A 19,993-nucleotide genomic window follows, 5' to 3' on the forward strand; every position below is an offset into this window, starting at 1 on the left:
TTATCTCCAATGCAACGTTGATAAATAATTTTATTCAATATTTAGTTTATTTAGAATAAATCAACATCCGGACGAACAACAAAGGCGCGAACTGGGTACAAGAATATCATTAAAGACTAGACAAATTCAATTTTGGTTTCAAAACAAACGATCTAATTTGAAGGTAATAATAATATAAAATTGATATAACTGTGAGAGGGAGAGTTTGATAATCTTTAATTATTCTTGGCATTGAAAATATATAATATGCAGGCACAATTAGGACGTCACGAGAATATCCTTCTCAAACAAAATAAGACAAATATTCAACTTGAAAACCATAAGCTGAAAGAGACGTTAAAGACTGCTCTTTGCACCAAGTGCAACGGATCACTGAATCCATCTGATTACAACTCTGTCGAGGAATATCGTCTGAGACTCCAGATCCACCGTCTCACCGAGGAATTAAGCAAGATGACAGCGCTAGCACAAAGATGCCTTGGAAGGCCAATAATGTCTTTTGACCTATCAAACTCCGCTCCCATTGGACAAGTACCTGCAGCTCCTCCTCTTCCTCCTGTTATGCCAACAATTTCCTTGGCAGGAGTACTCGACGTGAGTCAAAACCAGATTGAAAATTCACCATTTCTCGAGCTCGCCGAGAAAGCAATGGAGGAATTGACTAAACTAGTTAGCGTAAACGCTCCTCTATGGACACAGACCGGATGCGAAGGAGGAGGAGGAGGTGCCGTGGAATATCTAAACCTGGAAGAGTACATCAAATCATTCCCTCCTTGTTTTGAAACAAAGCCCGACAAAAATTCTACACGTTATGCCACAAGGGCATCCGGCATTGTTGCGGCCAAAAGCTCGTCCATCCTAAATTCCTTGATGAATGAAGTAAGTATATATATACTATTCCTTATGTTGGTGGGTTCATGCTATCTTCCTAAATTCAATATATAAAAAATATATACATACTAGTTCTTAAAACCATTTATTTATATATCAAATAATGTAACCATGCATTGTTTCTTGTACGTGGTCGAGTAGAATCAATGGCCGGATTTATTTCCATGCATTATTGGTAAGACTTCTATCATAGATGTCCTAATACAGGCAGGCAACAGAAACTTACAAATGGTAATTTTCTTATTACAACGTTTTATCAAGCTTTAATGAAAACTATATGTATGATTAATTGTTTTTCTCTTCTTAATTTTGTAGATGGATGCTGAGCTACAAGCGCTATCTCCTATTGTTCCTGTTTGGAAAGTGAAGTTTCTTCGATTCTGCAGACAGATTGCGGAGGGAGTGTGGGGAATGGTGGACGTGTCGATTGAAACTAGCGGAATTGTTAATTGTAGGAGGTTCCCTTCTGGATGTGTTTTGCAAGATATTCTCAATGGTTGTTCTAGGGTAAATATATAACTATCTATAATTATTAGAATGTTACCACCATATATAATATATTAGTAGTTTATTTTTTTCCTAGCTAGCTAGTATTGATTTTTGTGAGGGATGTTTTTCAGGTGACATGGGTGGAGCATTTGGATTGCGAAGAGAACGACGTCAAGGTTATTCATCCATTAGGAGTCATGAGTTGTAGTTCGTCTTTTGGTGCTCAAAGGTGGCTTGCCTCACTTCAAAGACAATGCCTATGCTTGGCGATAATCTCGTCTCCTCCAGCCTCCACTCAGGATCGAGCTAGTGGTAATATTTTTATTCATCATGTCCTCTCGTTAGAGTACTGAAATAACTGGTCATGTTCTCGGTGTCATGAAATCATTTACACAAGTTGTTAGTATTCGTGTTAGTATATCAGTTATTTTTTTGCATGAGGCCGGCTTCCCTCTTTATCTCACTTGATCACAATTTCTCCTATGTGTGCATGTTTAGTTCTTTTCACAGGGATGGTTAGTCATTTCACTAAGAGAAGCATGGTTAGTATGGCTCATAGAATGGTGCGTAGCTTCGGTTTCGGTTTATGCTCGACTGTGCACCAATGGCAGCTAGTCCAAGCCGGGGAAACCAGGCTGACTGTACGCAATAACATGGACAATCCAGGTGAGCCAACCGGGGTGGTGGTGTGTGCCACAAATTCGGTCTGGATGCCCCTTTCCCATCTACGTGTGTTTGATTTCCTAAGCAATAAAGATAGAAGGGGAGAATGGGAGGATGTACATTACACCATGCCAATACAAGAGCTGGCTCGAATCGATAAGAGCAATGACGACGAACTCAACCGTGTCTCTTTTCTTCACACGACGGTACGTACTATATATATATACTATTTAATAATAATTAGTCTACCGAGCAATATCACCCCATTAAATATTCATTGATTGTTTGTTAATTAGGTTTTAATTGATAAAAATAATCAAAAGGTTGTGCCTATAGTGCAAGAGACACAATCAGACGAGTCGGGATCCATGATAGTGTATGGGATGGTGAACTTACCGGTGATGCAGGTGGTGATGAGCGGTCAGGATTCGAGCTCGGTGGAGATACTTCCGAATGGATTTTCCATCATCCCGAATATCAAAAGGCCGGCGACGAGAGAATGCGTGAAGGAGGAGGATGATTCGTGTATGATGACAGTTGCGTTCCAAATATTGACGAAGAATAGTCCCGGAAATATGAACATCTCGATGGAACTGATTGAATACATAAACAACTTGATGTCTCAAAGGATTCAGAGGATCAGATCTGCTCTTCATTGTGGCTAGCTAACTAGCTAGTTAGTAAAGTTAGTGGTCGCTGTGGTGGTGTTTCGGGTTCTTATTCTAATACAAAACTTGCTGGACCATTTATTATATTAAGAGAGAGGATTTTAATTTTCATTATGTCATCAACTTTTATGGTTATAATTACAATTTTATTTACTTTAATAGGCGTCTAGTGAACAACTAAACACTATTTTAATTATTTTTTAAAGTATTTACTTCAACATTAATTGAGAATTATTTTTTTCTTAATTAATTCCCTTTTTCATATTAATTTATTATTAAAATTTATTCTTTTTCTTATATTAATTTTATTTTTTCACTTTCTTGTATATATATATTATTATTATATTAGGCCATTAATTATTAGATTATAATAAATAATTAATTGTTTACATGAATCTTTCACTTTCTCTTTTTAATAATTTCTTATTCTTTTTTTACATTAATTCATTCTTATATTTATTCTTCTTTTTTCTCTCCCTTCTATATCAATTTAATGTTTTTCTTTTTTCTCTAATTGATTTAAAAAAAATATATATCTTCAGTCTTAATTTTTTTTTTTTAAAAAAAAATTATATATTTCACTTATCATTTTCTTTTATTATTTTAATTTATAAATAAATAATTTATAAATATATATATATATATAATAAAGGAACGGTTAAAATGATATATTAAAGTATACGTGGAGAATAAAATGATAATAAAATAAATATTAATTAAGGATTAAAAGAGATAATTAATTATTGATTAATAATATAGGATTTATTTACTTGGTGATTTAAACTTAAGTAGTATTATTATTATATATATAAGAAGGAATAAATTATAATAATTTATTAAATTATTTTATAATATAAAATTAAATAATATTTAAATTTTAAATAATTTGTAAATGTATGATTAAATATTTGAATGAAAGGATAAGATTTTATTGATTTTGAAAATATAAATATATTATTAACTAATTTTAATAGAAAAAACAAATTATTAAAAGAATGAAAAATGAAGTCATTGAATAACTTGAATTTTATGAAGGTTAAAAACTCTCTTAATTTGGATGGGTGTAATTGGAATTAATAGAATTTTAATTCCAATTTATTTATTGAGAATCGGCGCTTGAGTTTTAATTCAATTTATATATTTGAAAATTATAAAATTATAATTTTTATATTTATATTTAAAAAATATATAAACTTTGTAAATCTATTTAATTAAAATTTTGGTTAACATAACCAATTAATATAGTTTAAGTGTTAAAAAAAATTAAGTTTTGATTTTTATTATGAAAATATCAGTTCTCAACATGTTAACTTCAAATATTTAAAAAAAAAATATCGGTAGACATTTTAACCTTGTAAATTCAAAAAAACAAAATATCGGTTCTAACATTTAACTTCCTAAATTAAATATATATTCAAATGTTCTTACTAAATTAAAAAGAAAAAAATTCATCAATTTATATTTTAACATCATAAATTCAAAAAATAATTATCGATGGAAGATTTAATCGTGTTTTAAATGATAAAATAATAAATTATTTTGTTTGAAAAAACATAAAATAAAATTTAAAATTACAATTTCGAGTTAAAAAGAATGAATTTGAGAATGGTAAAATTAAGTATATTGAATTCTATTTGAATTAGACACTCCAATTTCAATTTCAATGTAAATTTCATAATCATTTTTTTCTTGGCTTCTCCGATGACATGTTTTCATCGAAAGGTGTCTCGTTTTTCTTTCCACCACTTAGATTTGAATTGATATTGTGTTTTTTTCGATACGATACCTTGTTTAGTCTAAATCGTATTTTTCATAAAAGTCTGAATAATATTCTCAATTGTTGATGGGTGTTTACTATTCATACTTTTCAATTTTTTTTAATTATTTTTCGAGTTCGTATATGTCTCCTTCTTAACAGCAGAAGAGATGAAGGTATCGAATTTAAAAAAAAAATTTATTTTTCTAATAAAAATTCACTAAAACAGATCCTCTTATAAGGTATACTTTTATTATGTCGTTTAATTGTTTTGTTTACTTATTCTACTCTCCATCACTTATCGTTACAAAATTTTGGAGTCATTTTCAAGAATTCACAAGATGGTTGGATATTCTTTTTTTAGAATTTTAATTATTACAATTATTTTATATTATTATTTAATATCTATATTTTTATTTAGTTTTTTTTAAAAATTTTTTTAATATTATTTTACAATTTAATTTTTGTAACAAGTTATTTGAATTAATAATAATTAATTATATTTAAAAATATATATATAACTTGAATTATGTGAGTTAAATGAACTAAATTTTATATCAACTTAATAACTATTTATACACTAACTAAGTGATTTGTTTTTTCAAAAAAAATATATATTCCACAGGATTGGTAAGTACAATGTCTGCTTCATTTTTATTTCAATTTTTTTATTATGAATTAATTTTCATTAAATTTAATTAAATAAAAATTACATATAAAAAATTTAATTTGTAAATAATACAAGATAATGTCGACGCGATTTATTGAGGATTTTTCCTAATACGAACTCATTTAAATTATTGAATTATGACTATTGTAGTAGAGTAAGCCTAACGAATCAATGAAATGGTGTCGGAAGAATGACTACCAAAAATTTTGAGCGGCATTTAAAATTATTCTTAGTCGGGTTGATAAACAACGCCTGAAAAGGTCCCACTAAATAAAAATTGATCATTTACATATATTACCGAAATAATAAGAAATTTATACAAATAATGGGAAGATACATGCAAGAGCTCATCCATAGATCAAATCAAGTAACTTTTTATTGAAAAAAAATGAAAAATACAGATTTGATTATTTCGTATCCATTGCTGCTAAGAAAGGGGCGGACACAGACTCAAAAAAGAATCACCAACACAATCGAAAGGTATGAACAACAAATTAACGACTCTCCGACGATTGAGAATATTATTCTATTATAAAAATCCAAAATGAAAAAACCGATACAGTTAAATAGGATTTTGAATCGAACAAAAACGCAACATTAACTCAAATCTAAGTGATTAAAAAAAAAGACAACTCCAATGTTAAAAAAAATCATTGAAATCCAAGAAAATTTATCCTATCAACTTCTTTATAAAAATAATTTTCAATATATATATATATATATATATATTCCTTTTTTTTATGTACCAAATCTCCTACTTACTATTTTTTATACCGAAAAAAAAAATACATATATATAAATAAAGTAATTATATTTAAATTTAAAGGATAAATTAATTACTTTTTAAGTAGTTTTATTAGTTTTTTTTAAATTTTAAAATAAATTAGACATTAGGTTATATGTGTGACTAATTATAAAATTGTGTTAGAAGATTAGGGGCAAGAGTGTGTTATTTTACAATTGATTTTGCCTTTCTCTCTCTCTCTCTTATGAAATAGACGGTTCCTCTGCAATTTGTCTTTCGCTTTTTCCAAATCGGTTGAAAGATATCGACGGCTCTCTAATCCTTGCTGCCGGATCAGCAAGTAATGATAACAACGTTGACGGTGTAGGCGTGTCTATTGGTGGTCGGTCGGTCGTCCGTATTTTTACAATCGCTCGTGGTCGATGCTATTTGAAGAATTGCTCAGGTGATTAGAGTCGAGCGAAGACCGGTCGAACGCTCACTTTTCCTTGTTTCCTTTAAGCAGGTTTCAATTCCCTGTCTCTTTGTCGAATGAGTTTGGTGTAATTAAGGCTTTCATTGTCGTATCGTGACAGATCTGAACGAATTTATCGCTGCTGCTGCTGCGTCACTATTTTAAAATTCAAGAACAAAGGGATCTTCATGAAGTAGAAGAAGAAGAAGAAGCATGGTGTTGTTGGACTTAAACTCAGAATCATCGCCACAGAGACTGAGTTTTTGGAAATCCTGACCTGCTAACTAAGAACTGTGAGTTTACTTATTGCTTTCTTTCAATTTCAAAATTATTTCAGGTCATAAATTACTAGATCATATGATATGATAGTTATAGGGCCGGTATCATCATCTATTTAAATATGAAGGCCAAACTAAATTCAATAATTATATACTTGACTACTCTAAACAAATCCCATGCAAAAAAACAGAGTCCAATGTTTGCTAGCTAGCCACAATGAAAAACAGATTTTATCCTCTTAATCCTGCGAGACACAAGATTGTTCATGGTTTCGATCGACTCCATGGAGATGTTCATGTTTCCGGGGTTATTCGTCGTCAATATTTGGAACGCCACTGTCATCAAACACGATTCCTCCTCGCTTTCATCCCGTTTGATATTCGGAATGAAAGTAAACCCGACGACGGAAGTATCTCCAACGAACTTGAATCCCCACCTCTCATCGCCACCTTCATTGCCGGCATGTCCACCGCTGCATACACTATCATGGACCCCGATGCATCTGATTGTGCCTCTTGTAATATAAGCACATCATTTTGATTCATGTTTGATATTTCCTAATAAACATACATAACCAACCAACCAATAAATTAATTAATAAATACTTCATGTGATTATTCGAAAGACTAGACTTACAGTCTTTCGAAGAAGTGACACGCGGTTGAGTTCGTCCACATTGCTCTTGCTGATCCAAACCAACTCTTGCATTGGATTGGCATTATCTAACTCATCCCACTCTCCCCTTAACTGTTTATTCTTCAGAAATTCAAACAAGCGTTGATGGGAAACGGGCATCCAGACGGAATTTGTGGCACTCAGCACCACCCCAATTGGCTCACCGAGATTATTGATATTGTTATCACGTACAGAAAGCCTTGTTTCCCCGGCTTGGACTAGCTGCCATTGGTGCACAGTCGAGCATAAACCGAAACCAAAACTACGCATCATTCTATGAGCCATACCAACCATGCTTCTCTTGGCCAACTCACTAATCATTTCTGAAAAAAGGATTTAAACCATTTCACCAATCAAGCGATTGATTGCGAAAGCCATGCTAAATTGCAAAATACTAATTTATCCGCTAACTAAACATTACCACTAGTTCGAGCATGATGAGTGGAAACAGGAGGTGACCTGACAATAGCCAAGCATCGGTATTGTCTTTGAAGAGAGGCAAGCCACCTTTGAGCACTGAAAGACGGCGAACTACAACCTACTACTAATGGATGACTAATCTCGTCCTCTTTGTATACCAAATGCTCTATCCACGTAACCTAAAAACCAATATTCTTAGAATTTAATTATTATGGTGGCATATAAAATAATTCTAATAAAAACATACCTTGGAGCAATTGCCATTGGGCATATCTTGCACAATACAACCAGAAGGAAACCTAGTACAATTTAAAAATGCCGAAACTTCATGGCAGCGTTCAACGGACACGTCCACCATTGCCCACACTCCTTCCGCAAGCTGTCTGCAGAACCGAAGAAACTTCACTCGCAGAATAGGGACCAGAGGCGACAGCGGTTGTAGCTCAACATACATCTACAAAATGGGGAAAATATTGATGCATATTCATCACTTAAAAGGTCAATGTATCTATTGGAATAAGAGAATTACCATTTGCAAGGTTCTATTGTCTGTCTGAATTATGTCTATAGTGACACTCTTACCAATGATGCATGGGAATAAATCTACCCATTGATTCTACATAATATCCACAATAAATAAATGGTTAAATGATTTGCTTAACATAAAATAAATGGCTTTAAGAAATGACTAGTATACTTACTTGATCCATCAAGGCATGGAGGATCGAGGAGCTGTTGGCAACAACCGTGCCAGATGCCCTAGTGGCATAATGAGTAGAATTTGGATCGGGTTTGATTTCTAAACAAGGAGGGCACGATTTAACGTACTCTTTTAGGTTTAGTGATTCCATGACTCCTACTCCAGTTCCTCCTTGCCCAGATGTTTGTATCCATAGAGGATAATTTACATTAACTAGTTTGGCCAATTCGTTGAGCGCTTTCTCAGCGAGCCGGAGAAAATGCGACTTTCCAAATGAGTTGTGGTTAATGATGGTATTGGTTAGAGGAGGAGACATAGATCTTTGTGGTAGAGCAGACGCCCTGTTTATTTCATCTCTCAAACGGTGGTTCTCGGCTCTTAGACGGTGGTCCTCCTCCATAGAGACATCAGCCGGAATCTGTGGGCCATTGCAGTTGGTGCAGACCAAGTTCCTTAATGCCTCTCTCAACATGACACTTTCCTGTTGAATCTCTTTGTTTTGTTGTTTCAGAATAGCATTCTCATCACGGTCCACTTGTGTCTGTAATTTTTATTAATTGATTTAAATTCCAATGTTAACTACAAGATCTTGTCTTTCTTCTTCTTATTATTTATACCTTGGATTGGGCTCGTCTATTTTGAAACAAGAACTTAACTTGTTGGCTTTCTAATAATATTCTTCTTCCCAGTTCTTGTCTTTCATTTAGGTCTGGTTGCTTATTGTGCTTGAAGTAACTATACACATATATTGATGAAGAAAAATATCTATCATTCATTCATGATCAACATCACATATATATTATAGATAAAAAAAGATAGTGTTACCTTTCAAGTTCTTTATTTTGAAAAGGGTTGTGTCTGCTATGTTTTCTAGGTCTATTTTCTTGATCATCATCATCCTCACCTGAACCGCTCCCTCCATTATGATCTCGAATTCCTCTTCGTTCACTCTTTTCATCTCAGCCTCCTGTAACAAAATTATTAGAACCCTGAATTCAAAGTCAAAAAACACATACTAAAATGTGAAATCTTAGTTTTATGAAATAAGATTAATTAAGATCAAATCCTATAAACTGATTAAATATTTAATTAGTAATATCTCTCACATCAAATCCCGTTGTAGGTCCATACAAAAAGCTCGAAAAGATATTCAGTTGAGTAATCTAATTTTCACATTAAAATAATAGGCCTAAGTCTCTCTAGAATTGAGAACCCTAAAAAAGACAAGGAAAAATGCTAACTTACTTTGGAGGAAGAAGGCTCTAATTTTCTTCTTCTTCTGGAGTTATGATTTTCCGTTGATGAAATCAAAGCCATTTGTTTACAATTCTTCTTCTTTTCCCTGAATCCGATTTAGTTTATGAAGAAAGAGAGGAGTGAGAGAGAGAGACTTTATATGTATAGAAGATGATGATGATGGGTCACACTGGTTCATCTTCTTCATAATCATACAATGCTCAAAAAACTATTAAAGACTATATCTTTTCTACTTTTCTTTTTTGCCAACATTGTGAGGAGCTGTTTGGTTTTCCTAGTATGTTTGTTTTAATTATCAATAGTTAACATGTGTTTTGACAAGTAAATGAATCGATAAAAAAGGATCCGATAAAGTTGGTTTGGCTATGATTCTTTCTTGTCCGTATATATCCCAATGAGGTGATGAGTTAAACTTTTGGAGATTTTTGTTGATTTTCATTTTATCAACTTTATTGGGATTGTTCATCTACATTTCTTACTTCTTATTAAATAACTTGTACACCTTGCAATTATAATATTTGTGACTTTTACATAAAAATGATTATGATGGTTGGATTGAGTTGATCTTATTATAAATAGGGATGAATTGTTTTTACCAATTAGGAATCAAATTGATAATCTCACCGATGCAGATTAAGCATGATCGATTCTTAGGATTGAAAAAATTACTAAAAAATCTGAAAAATTATATTGTGGTGTTAATTATGAACGTCTAATATGTGCATCAATTAGACTACAATCAGCATTCATCTTAGCACGCACGACTGACCGTGATTAATTAGTTTATTGTGACTTTATTGTTATTTTATTTTTTAAGAGTTTTAGTGTGTTAAATTTATGATAATACTTATCGTAACTTAATTTGTAATAGTTCATAATATTGATCCACGGTTATTTGTGATCTTCACGGAATCGTGACTTATTGAAAAAGTGTATTACAATATTGACTTTTAAATCAATTATTTATTGTTCACCTTATTAATGATTGTTAACATCCTTTCGACCATGATCTCACAATATCACTAGTCTTTATAGTTCAAACCAAGTTTGTTTGAACTTAACATCATTGAAATATTTACTTCTAGCTATTTGAAAGAGTTGTTGACAATTGGTTTGTACATTTTTTTTTTAGAGATTAAGCATTTCTTAAAGTCTAACAAAGTGTTTGATTTGGGTAGTTATTTATTTTAATTATATTGATGTGTAAATGTGACTTTTTAAAAGTTTGAATTAGAAACTACGATATGCTTTAACGAGTTTGTTAACGACTTTAATATGTAAGTAATTAGTTTATCTTTTACCATTAATTGACTTTAATTGATGGGATGGATGATTATTTTCGCTAGGCTTGTGCATGTTTAATGAGACTAATACGATTCGATACCAAAATAAGTGTGTCGCTTTCATATGATTTTGAGCCAATGATTCATGCGTGCTTGTTTCCTTTTTTTAGATAAAGGCGTATTGATATTTGTATTTCTAGATTTTGTCATTAAGTGATACTAATTGGAGAGACATATATATATACTAGATTTTTCTAAATTTTCTGAATTCTTTTTCAATCAAATGGACACATTTTACTCGTATTAATCTTGTAATACTTTTAATATATCATCCTTTAAACCGATTATTTATTGGTTTATTGCTCACGTTATTAATGAATCTTAATACTTATCCTTCCAATCATGTTCTTACAATCTATGCATGGTCATCACTAAATTAATAGAGCGATTTGAGAGAATTGTTAAAGATACATTGTTGGTTAGTTTGGTTGAAACTCTATTTAGAAGGTTTCATGGATACATGATTGATTTTTATCCTAAGTTTGAATTAGCTTTTACACTTTAATCTTCTTGATGATTTCTCTAGTGCATCATTTTATAAGGATGGACTTTTGATTGGGGGTCCGATGGGGGTGGACCGTGGATGGTTACATGTGCTAGGCTTGTGTGTGTTTAATGAGAAGATCAAGTATTTCAAGATATCATAATTCAACATGAATTTGAATACCTTCTTTCTGAACTTGTTTCAGATCTTTCGTTATGTTTTTATAGTTGACATTTCTACGTAAGTAGTCAGGGGCGGAGCCAAGTACAAGCTGGCCCAGGCTGTAGCCCGGGGAGCCTTATGTATTTTATCAATAACGACGGTAAATTACCGTCGTCATTGATTATTTTCCGTCGCTAAAAAACATTGGTGACAGCAAACTATAAAACTAGCCCGGATAGATTTTTTTAATAAAAAATTAGCCCGGGTAAGTTTCAAATCCTGGCTTCGTCCCTGTAAGTAGTTTCTATTTTATTCTAACTTGTGCGATTTAGCTTTTCTCGACTCTTTCTTAGTCGAGTTTTGTTTATGTTTATCTTGTATTTTCTTTAACCATCTATCATCTTCATTTCTTTGTCGACATTGTTTCCATAAAAACTTGCCATTAAATTTAAGCAGATTTTGGAAGAGAATTTACTAGGTTTACATATGTTTGTTGGTGATATGGCAGGTATGTTTTCAATACCCCCAATTATATGGTTCATCATTTACTAATGGTGAGTTTTTGGTAGTGTGGATGATTAGTTTTTTTTTGTGGTGATCTCCGAATACGAGAGTGAATCGTTACTCTTTTCTTTTTCCTTTCAATATATATAGAGATGAATTGATATTTGTATTTTGAGTTTAATTGTCAATTGTTAATGGTTGTGGGTAATTTTAAGAACATTAACGAAGGTTTTTAGTTATGAATTTTTACATTGATTGTGTGAGTATGCAAATAAAGGTTTTTAAGTATGGTCAATAATAATCTTTCAGGTTGTTTTGTGAACCATATATAAGTGCAATTAACAGAAAATACCCTGACATTATTGCTACGGCGATACAAATAATTCTCGTTCAATTATTTATAATGGTGAGAATGTTATCAATATATTGTTAGTATTACTTATTAGTGGCATTTAATTAACTTGTTAAATATTTATTATTTTTTGATGTTAGATATGAAAATAAACATATCTATATATATATAATGATGCTTAATTTTTAAAGTGTCCAGATTGCCGGGTCGAGAGCTGTGGTTAATTTAGATACTTGGGTCGGATTGTGGGTTTACCCGTTTTTAAATTTAAAACGGTTAAAAATAAAATTAAAAATGCTAGAGGTATGTTTCGAACTTGCAACCTAACAAAAACAAGTACAACTCTTTAACCAACTAGGCTACAAAGACTTTATATTTTAAATTCAACATCAAATTTGATAAACGCGGGACGTTTTAACATTAATATAAGTTCAACTTTTTAACTAACTAATCTATATATATATATATAATGATGCTTAATTTTTAAAGTGTCCGGATTGCCGGGTCGAGAGTTGTAGTTAATTTGGATACTTGGGTCGGATTGTGGGTTTACCCGTTTTTAAATTTAAAACGGTTAAAAATAAAATTAAAAATGCTAGAGGTATGTTTCGAACTTGCAACCTAACAAAACAAGTACAACTCTTTAACCAACTAGGCTACAAAGACTTTATATTTTAAATTCAACACCAAATTTGATAAACGCGGGACGTTTTAACATTAATATAAGTTCAACTTTTTAACTAACTAATCTATATATATATATATATATATATATATATATATATATATATATATATATATATATATATATATATATATATATATATATATATATATATATATATATATATATATAATGATGCTTAATTTTTAAAGTGTCCGGATTGCCGAGTCTAGAGCTGTGGTTAATTTGGATACTTGGGTCGGATTGTGGGTTTACCTGTTTTTAAATTTAAAACGGTTAAAAATAAAATTAAAAATGTTAGAGGTATGTTTCGAACTTGTAACCTAACAAAACAAGTACAACTCTTTAACCAACTAAGCTACAAAGACTTTATATTTTAAATTTAAACACCAAATTTGATAAATGCGGGACGTTTTAATATTAATATAAGTTCAACTTTTTAACTAACTAATATATAATGATGTTGAGTAATGGATACTTAGGTCGGATTATGTGTTGACCCACCTATAAACTTAAAACGGTTAAAAATAAAATTAAAAATGTTATCCGTAATTTTTTTTCACGATTTTTTATATTATTACTCGTGCAAATGCACAGGTTAAATGCTAGTTAATAATAATAAGGATATCTATATTTGATTTCATGAATAATTTATCTATATTATTTGTTCCAACCTTCAATTGTTTTTGTCAATTGACCTTTATTTGTCTTCTATATATTGGTTATATTTAATTTTTAAAATTATTATATGTAATATTTGTACATTTTGTGTAACACATAAATTTGTTATTGAATGACTTATTTTAATTTTTTTTACTTATTTAATTAATGAATTTAAATTAGTTGATAAACATTTGAAATGTGAATTATAGATATAAAAAAAATGTATATTAATTTAAATTAGTTAATAAACATTTAAAATGTAATTTTTCTTAGAAATACAATTTATTATCATTTTATTAAAAACTTGAATTGAAAAATAAAAACCACCTTGTCTAAGTTTGAACAAAACAAATATTTATGCAAAATTAAATTGAAAGTAACAAATGAAGTGAAATAGTGAAACATTACAATCATCCAAACATATTAAAACAAACTAAACTAAAAAAATAAACTATTTTGCCTTGAAAAGAGTGGTCTTTGTAATTTGTATTTCAATTCACCAGTTTTGACAAATCTACCAAGCTTGGAGTTGTGAAATTTTCTTCCAAGTGTGAATGAGGACATAACCATCCAAGAATTGTTCTTAATCTTGACCAAACAAGGAATAACCATTGGACAAAGATGAATAATCTATAAAAAAAATCATAAACTAAATAATGGGATAAATGGATGATGATGATGATGGTGAATCTACAACAAAATTAATAAAGTATATGTAATAATTATTTAACCATTAAGTTATTTTAATTGTTCACCTTTTCAAATATATATATATATATATATATATATATATATATATATATATATAAAGAGGTTAGGGAAAAAGCAAAAACGAAAAGTCTACATGTGGAAAAAGAAAGTTTCTAAGATTTTATAAATCCTAAATTTGAAATTAAATTTTTTAAAGGGAGAAATTTTTCATTTCAAAATTTGAAATTAAATTCAAATTTTTATTTGCTGAATAAATAAATTATAGAAATGTACTTTTTGGGTGCTTTTTACTTAATAAAATATTTTTTAAATATATAATTTATGATTTATTAGTAATTTAAATAATTGGTGAGAGAGAAATACTTAAGGTGGGTAGGTACGGTATACCTTATTATTTTATCAATACCTTATATCTTACCTAAAATTTCGGTAGGCAAAAAATGCATACCTTAATTTACCTTACCTTGATTTCGGTATACCTTGATTTCGATATACCTTATTTCGATATACAAAAAAATTCATATATTTACCTTACCTTAATTTTGGTACAGTATCGATATTATACCTTTGATACCTAAAAAATATATTAACTTAAAAAAATAATATTTTAGTATAATTATATTTTAATATTATTTAAAAATTATATTTTTATAATTAAATTAATATCAAATTTATCTAATTATTTTCTTAGGGGTATTATATATATATATATATATATATATATATATATATATATATTAATTTATAAATATTATTTCGGTATTTCGGTATATATTTCGATATACCAAAATTTTAAAAATCTCATACCTTTACAATACTAATAATTTCGGTATCGATATCATACCTTACATTTTTTCGTTATACCTTAAAAATTGATATTTTCGATATATTATGGTACGGTATTTTCGATATACCTTTTATATCGATATTTTTTTTCAGCCCTAGAAGTACTAATTATATACAAATCTAAAATAATACTTTTTTTTTTATCCCAATTTATAATTTCCGTAAATTTGAACCAATCAATTTATTTATAAACTATTCTTACACTACTATTACAATATTATTAACATCTAATATCAAATTCATTATTAAAAATGTAAGATAATTAAATTAAACTAAGAAAATTTCCGTACAATGCACACGGATAAGGATAAAAATAAATTAAATTAAAAAAAATATAATAATATTTAATGAATGTTTAAAATTATTAAAATAAAAAATATAACGCTCTCATTTCACATTTTATTCTTTCGATAAAACAACTTATTTTCTCACATGTTTCATCACATATTTTTTCCGAATGAATCTCTCATTTCGTGACTTTACACTTTCACTTTGTCAATCAAATATTTGATTCATATTTTTAAATAATTAGTATCGTGACCTCACACTTTGGTCAATTAAATATTTGATTCATATATTTCTTTAACCATTTTCAAATGATACCGGTCTATTATCCCTCAACAAACCACATCTCAATCACATTTGGTTAAACGTTGTACTTGTTTTGTTAGGTTGCAAGTTCGAAACCTACAAATAACATTTTTTAATTTATTTTTAACCGTTTTAAGTTTATGGGCGAGTCAACCCACAATCCGACCCAAGTATCCATTTACTCTCACATAAATATTCAAATTAACCACAACTCTCGACCCGACAATTCGGATACTTTAAAAATTAAACATCATTATATATATAGATTAGTATTTATTTTAAATATTTATTCTATATAAAATAATAATTAAATGTAGTATCCCGTTTAGAATATTTATTCTATAAGAAAAAATAAAAATAATATATATTATAATAAATAAATAAATGGGTAATTAGTCATTTCAGTTTAATATTTTTATTTTATTTGTCAGATGGATCGGAAATTCAGTTGATGTCCAGCCCGACCAGACTGCAGCCCAATGACTATCGGATGCGGAATAATTTGAAGGCCTATAACTAACTAGTTTATTGTTTTAAATTTGGCTGAGACTATAATAAACAAATTGGGTCCATATAATTTGAAGAGAACAAGTTTTATTATAAGTTTAGGGTTTAGGGTTGTGCTATATTTAACTGAAATTTGTAAGATCGATTTAGCGGCCCTACTTCTCATCATCACAATTAATTAGCCTGAGACCAGTTAATTCAGCTCACATATAAATCGGGATCAAACGATTAAATAAGTTAGCAAAGTAATAATAATAAATTAGCATGTAATAATATAAAAAACCATAAAAAAAATATAAAATTTTTATGGGCGGGTCAACCCAAAATTCGACTCAAATATATATTTACTCTCACATATATTCAAATTAACCACAGTCTTCGACTCGACAATCCGGCATTTTAAAATTTAAGTATCATTATATATATATATATTACGACAATGTTAGATATCGGACATCTTTATTAGGTCTCAAAGAGCTTATTCGGATTGGTATTTTTTTTAATTTAGATGGAGAAAGAATAATGATTATGGATGATTTTGAGTAAATAATGATTATTTTTTTTTGTTGTAAAAATACTTAAAGATAATAATATATAAATAAAATAAAAAAATAATAATTTAAAATATATGGTATTTTAATATTTTGATTAATAATTTGAGTGATGTAATGAATAAGAGACGAGGGAAATAATGTTTGATTTTGTTTGAGTTATTTAAAAAATTCAAATCGAACAAAGCCAAATTTTATTCGTTTTTAATTTGGTTACTACACCTACACTTAGATTGTAAATTTTGTTTTACTTGTTATACGGGGCTTACCTATCAATTACTTAAGCTCCATTTTACTAAAAAAAAAATAAAATGTTCAGATTAAAAAGGTTATATTTGTGAGTTTGTTAATCACCCACACAATAAATTCAGAGTTTTGTTTTACTTATTATATGGGTTTTATCTATCAATTATTTAAGTTCTATTTTTATTAAAATGTTCGGATTAAATATATTGTAATCGAGGGATTGTACTAGTCTCCACATATAATAAATATCCGTCACAAATATAATATCTAATTTAGACAATTTTAAACCTTATAACTTCTATTCTACTTCGGAAAACCATTTAGATTCTGTCATTAAATATAAAGTTGTGATAACACTCCTAAAAAGTGATTTTTAAAATAAATGATAATTAGGTATTTTTTACATAAAGAAATTGGGAGACAGTGGACCCTGAAGAGGGAATGGATTGTCCATCTATAAAACCACTAAGCTACAAACAAACTTTGATTGAAGAATGTTTTTATAATATATATACATTTTAACATAACTATTTTAATGTAAAATAAAAAAAATAAGAAATATTAAAATATTTTAAAATTTAATAGGAATTAAAATATATTAAAATTGTTAATCTTATTAAAATAAAATAATTAAGTTAAAATCATGACCATAGCCAAATTGCCGTGTCTAATAATGGGATAAATATCTAAAATATTGATAGCATATGGAATTTCAAGGTTCTATGTCCACATCACATGACATATTATTCAGATTTGATCTAATGTTATGAACTTCAAAGTCCAAATTTTAAAAGATTTGATTATCTTCTACAAATTTAAAAATTATCATAAAATAAAAACTTTAAGTCAACATTAAGACCATAGTTTTGTATACCAATTTTCAATCTAACTTTATTTTTTTTTCAACTTTTCAAACTAACCTATTTTTTTCATTCATTTCCAAATTAACATACTTTACTATTCAAACTCAATTTTTTATTTATTTATTTATTTTTATTTATTTATTTATATTTAAACTTATTATATATATTTAAATTTTTGTTTTTATAAATTTGATTATTTATATATTGATATATATTTAAATTATTATTTTTATAAATTTGATTATTTATATTTTAATATATATTTACTTTTAATTATTATTTTATATAACTTTTTATTTTTATTTTAAAAAGATTAATTTAATATTATATAAATGAGAATTGTTTAAATATAATGACAAAAACATTATAAAAAAAACACGATCGTTCACAATGTCATCAAATAAAGTGAAAAATAACAAGATTAAGCATTTGGAAAACAATAATAAAAATATAAGTAAAAAATGTTTATCAATAAAACAAATCTAACGTAAAATATATTGTTAACGATTTCAGATATGCTTAAGAAAATTAATATTGAACGTTCTCAATAGCACATGATTAGGAGAAATATGATAATTTTATTCTTAATGGAATTTTGAGAAAGAAGAAAAATTAACAAAATCAAAGCTAGCGTTTTCGAATTGAAATAGATAACTCACCAAAGATCATTATTAAGTAAAATTGTCAATAATTTAGAGAAGAATGATTGTAATTATTTTTATAAATTATTATATATGATGATGGTTAAAATATTTTAAATATATTAGTATTTATCAATTATTTATGAGAATGGTAAAGTGAATATTTATTATATTATATTATATTATATAAATAATAATTGAAATGTAAATATATATATTAAAATTATAAAATTTATAAAAATAATAATTTAAAATATATGTATCAAAACATAAATAGTAGTAATGTAAATATATACGCTCAAAATATAAATAATCTAATTTATAAAATATAATAATTTAAATATTTTAATAAAAAATAATAATTTAAATAAATATATTTAATAATAAATTTAAATATAATAAAAATAAATTAAAATATAAAAACTGAGTTTGAATAGTAAAGTAGGTTAGTTTGGGAATGAATGAACAAAGTATGTTAGTTTGGGAAATTGAACGTCAAACAAAGTTAGATTGAGAATTTGTAACCTTCAGCCCGCCTGTCAGACCCGCAAACCGGCAAACCTGGTGAACCGAACTAGATTGATAAAAAAAAAAATCAGAAATGTAATCAATCTCGTTAAACCTGGTGAACCGAACTAGATTGATAAAAAAAAAATCAGAAATGTAATCAATCTCGAATCTCGTTAAACTTGGTCAACCCGTCGGTTAGGTTAAGAAATCCGGCAACCCAGGTTAACCCAGCAGATTTATTCTATTATTATTTTTCTTCAAATTATTCCATTTCTTTCTCACTTATCACTCTCTCAATTCATCTCAATTCATCTCTCCCCGTTTTTTTTTCTTATTGATGATTTTGGTAAGACTGATTTTTGTGAATAGTGTGAGCGGTTTACGAATAATTAGTAATTGATATTTATTTTAATTATGTTAATTCATGACTTAAGATTGTATTTATTTTAATTGTATTGTCCCTAATAGAGACGATGAATAAATTGTAATTGTAAAACAATATTTTGAATTTTGATCTCTACTTCGAATATTATTGTATAAACAATTTGCTGAAATTTTACTATTTTTGTATTATTTTATTCTTATATGAAATTCATTGGTTGAACTAGTTAACCCACCGATTGAACTAGTAACTCAATGACCCAACCCTTCACTAAATTTATGACCG

The 19,993-nt window shown here is 28.4% G+C and overlaps 2 protein-coding genes across 2 annotated transcripts; one reads left to right on the top strand and one right to left on the bottom strand.

Moving 5' to 3' along the window:
* Positions 1-246: 246 nt before the first annotated feature.
* LOC124925180 (homeobox-leucine zipper protein HDG1-like) lies at positions 247-2,708 on the top strand. The gene is made up of 6 exons (XM_047465150.1): positions 247-879; positions 1,099-1,122; positions 1,207-1,398; positions 1,512-1,692; positions 1,891-2,249; positions 2,340-2,708. Exons 1-6 carry the CDS (start codon positions 247-249, stop codon positions 2,706-2,708), a joined length of 1,758 nt encoding a protein of 585 aa, XP_047321106.1.
* A 4,248-nt stretch (positions 2,709-6,956) lies between these two features.
* Positions 6,957-9,727, bottom strand: LOC124925181 (homeobox-leucine zipper protein ANTHOCYANINLESS 2-like). Its single transcript, XM_047465151.1, has 8 exons — positions 9,656-9,727; positions 9,315-9,377; positions 8,412-8,951; positions 8,240-8,326; positions 7,958-8,164; positions 7,712-7,889; positions 7,252-7,613; positions 6,957-7,172 (listed from the first exon to the last, which is right to left on the bottom strand). The coding sequence occupies exons 1-8, from the start codon at positions 9,725-9,727 to the stop codon at positions 6,957-6,959; spliced, it is 1,725 nt and encodes a 574-aa protein (XP_047321107.1).
* Positions 9,728-19,993: the final 10,266 nt, after the last annotated feature.

The sequence above is a fragment of the Impatiens glandulifera genome, chromosome 2 (assembly GCF_907164915.1).
Source record: "Impatiens glandulifera chromosome 2, dImpGla2.1, whole genome shotgun sequence".
NCBI lineage: Eukaryota > Viridiplantae > Streptophyta > Magnoliopsida > Ericales > Balsaminaceae > Impatiens > Impatiens glandulifera.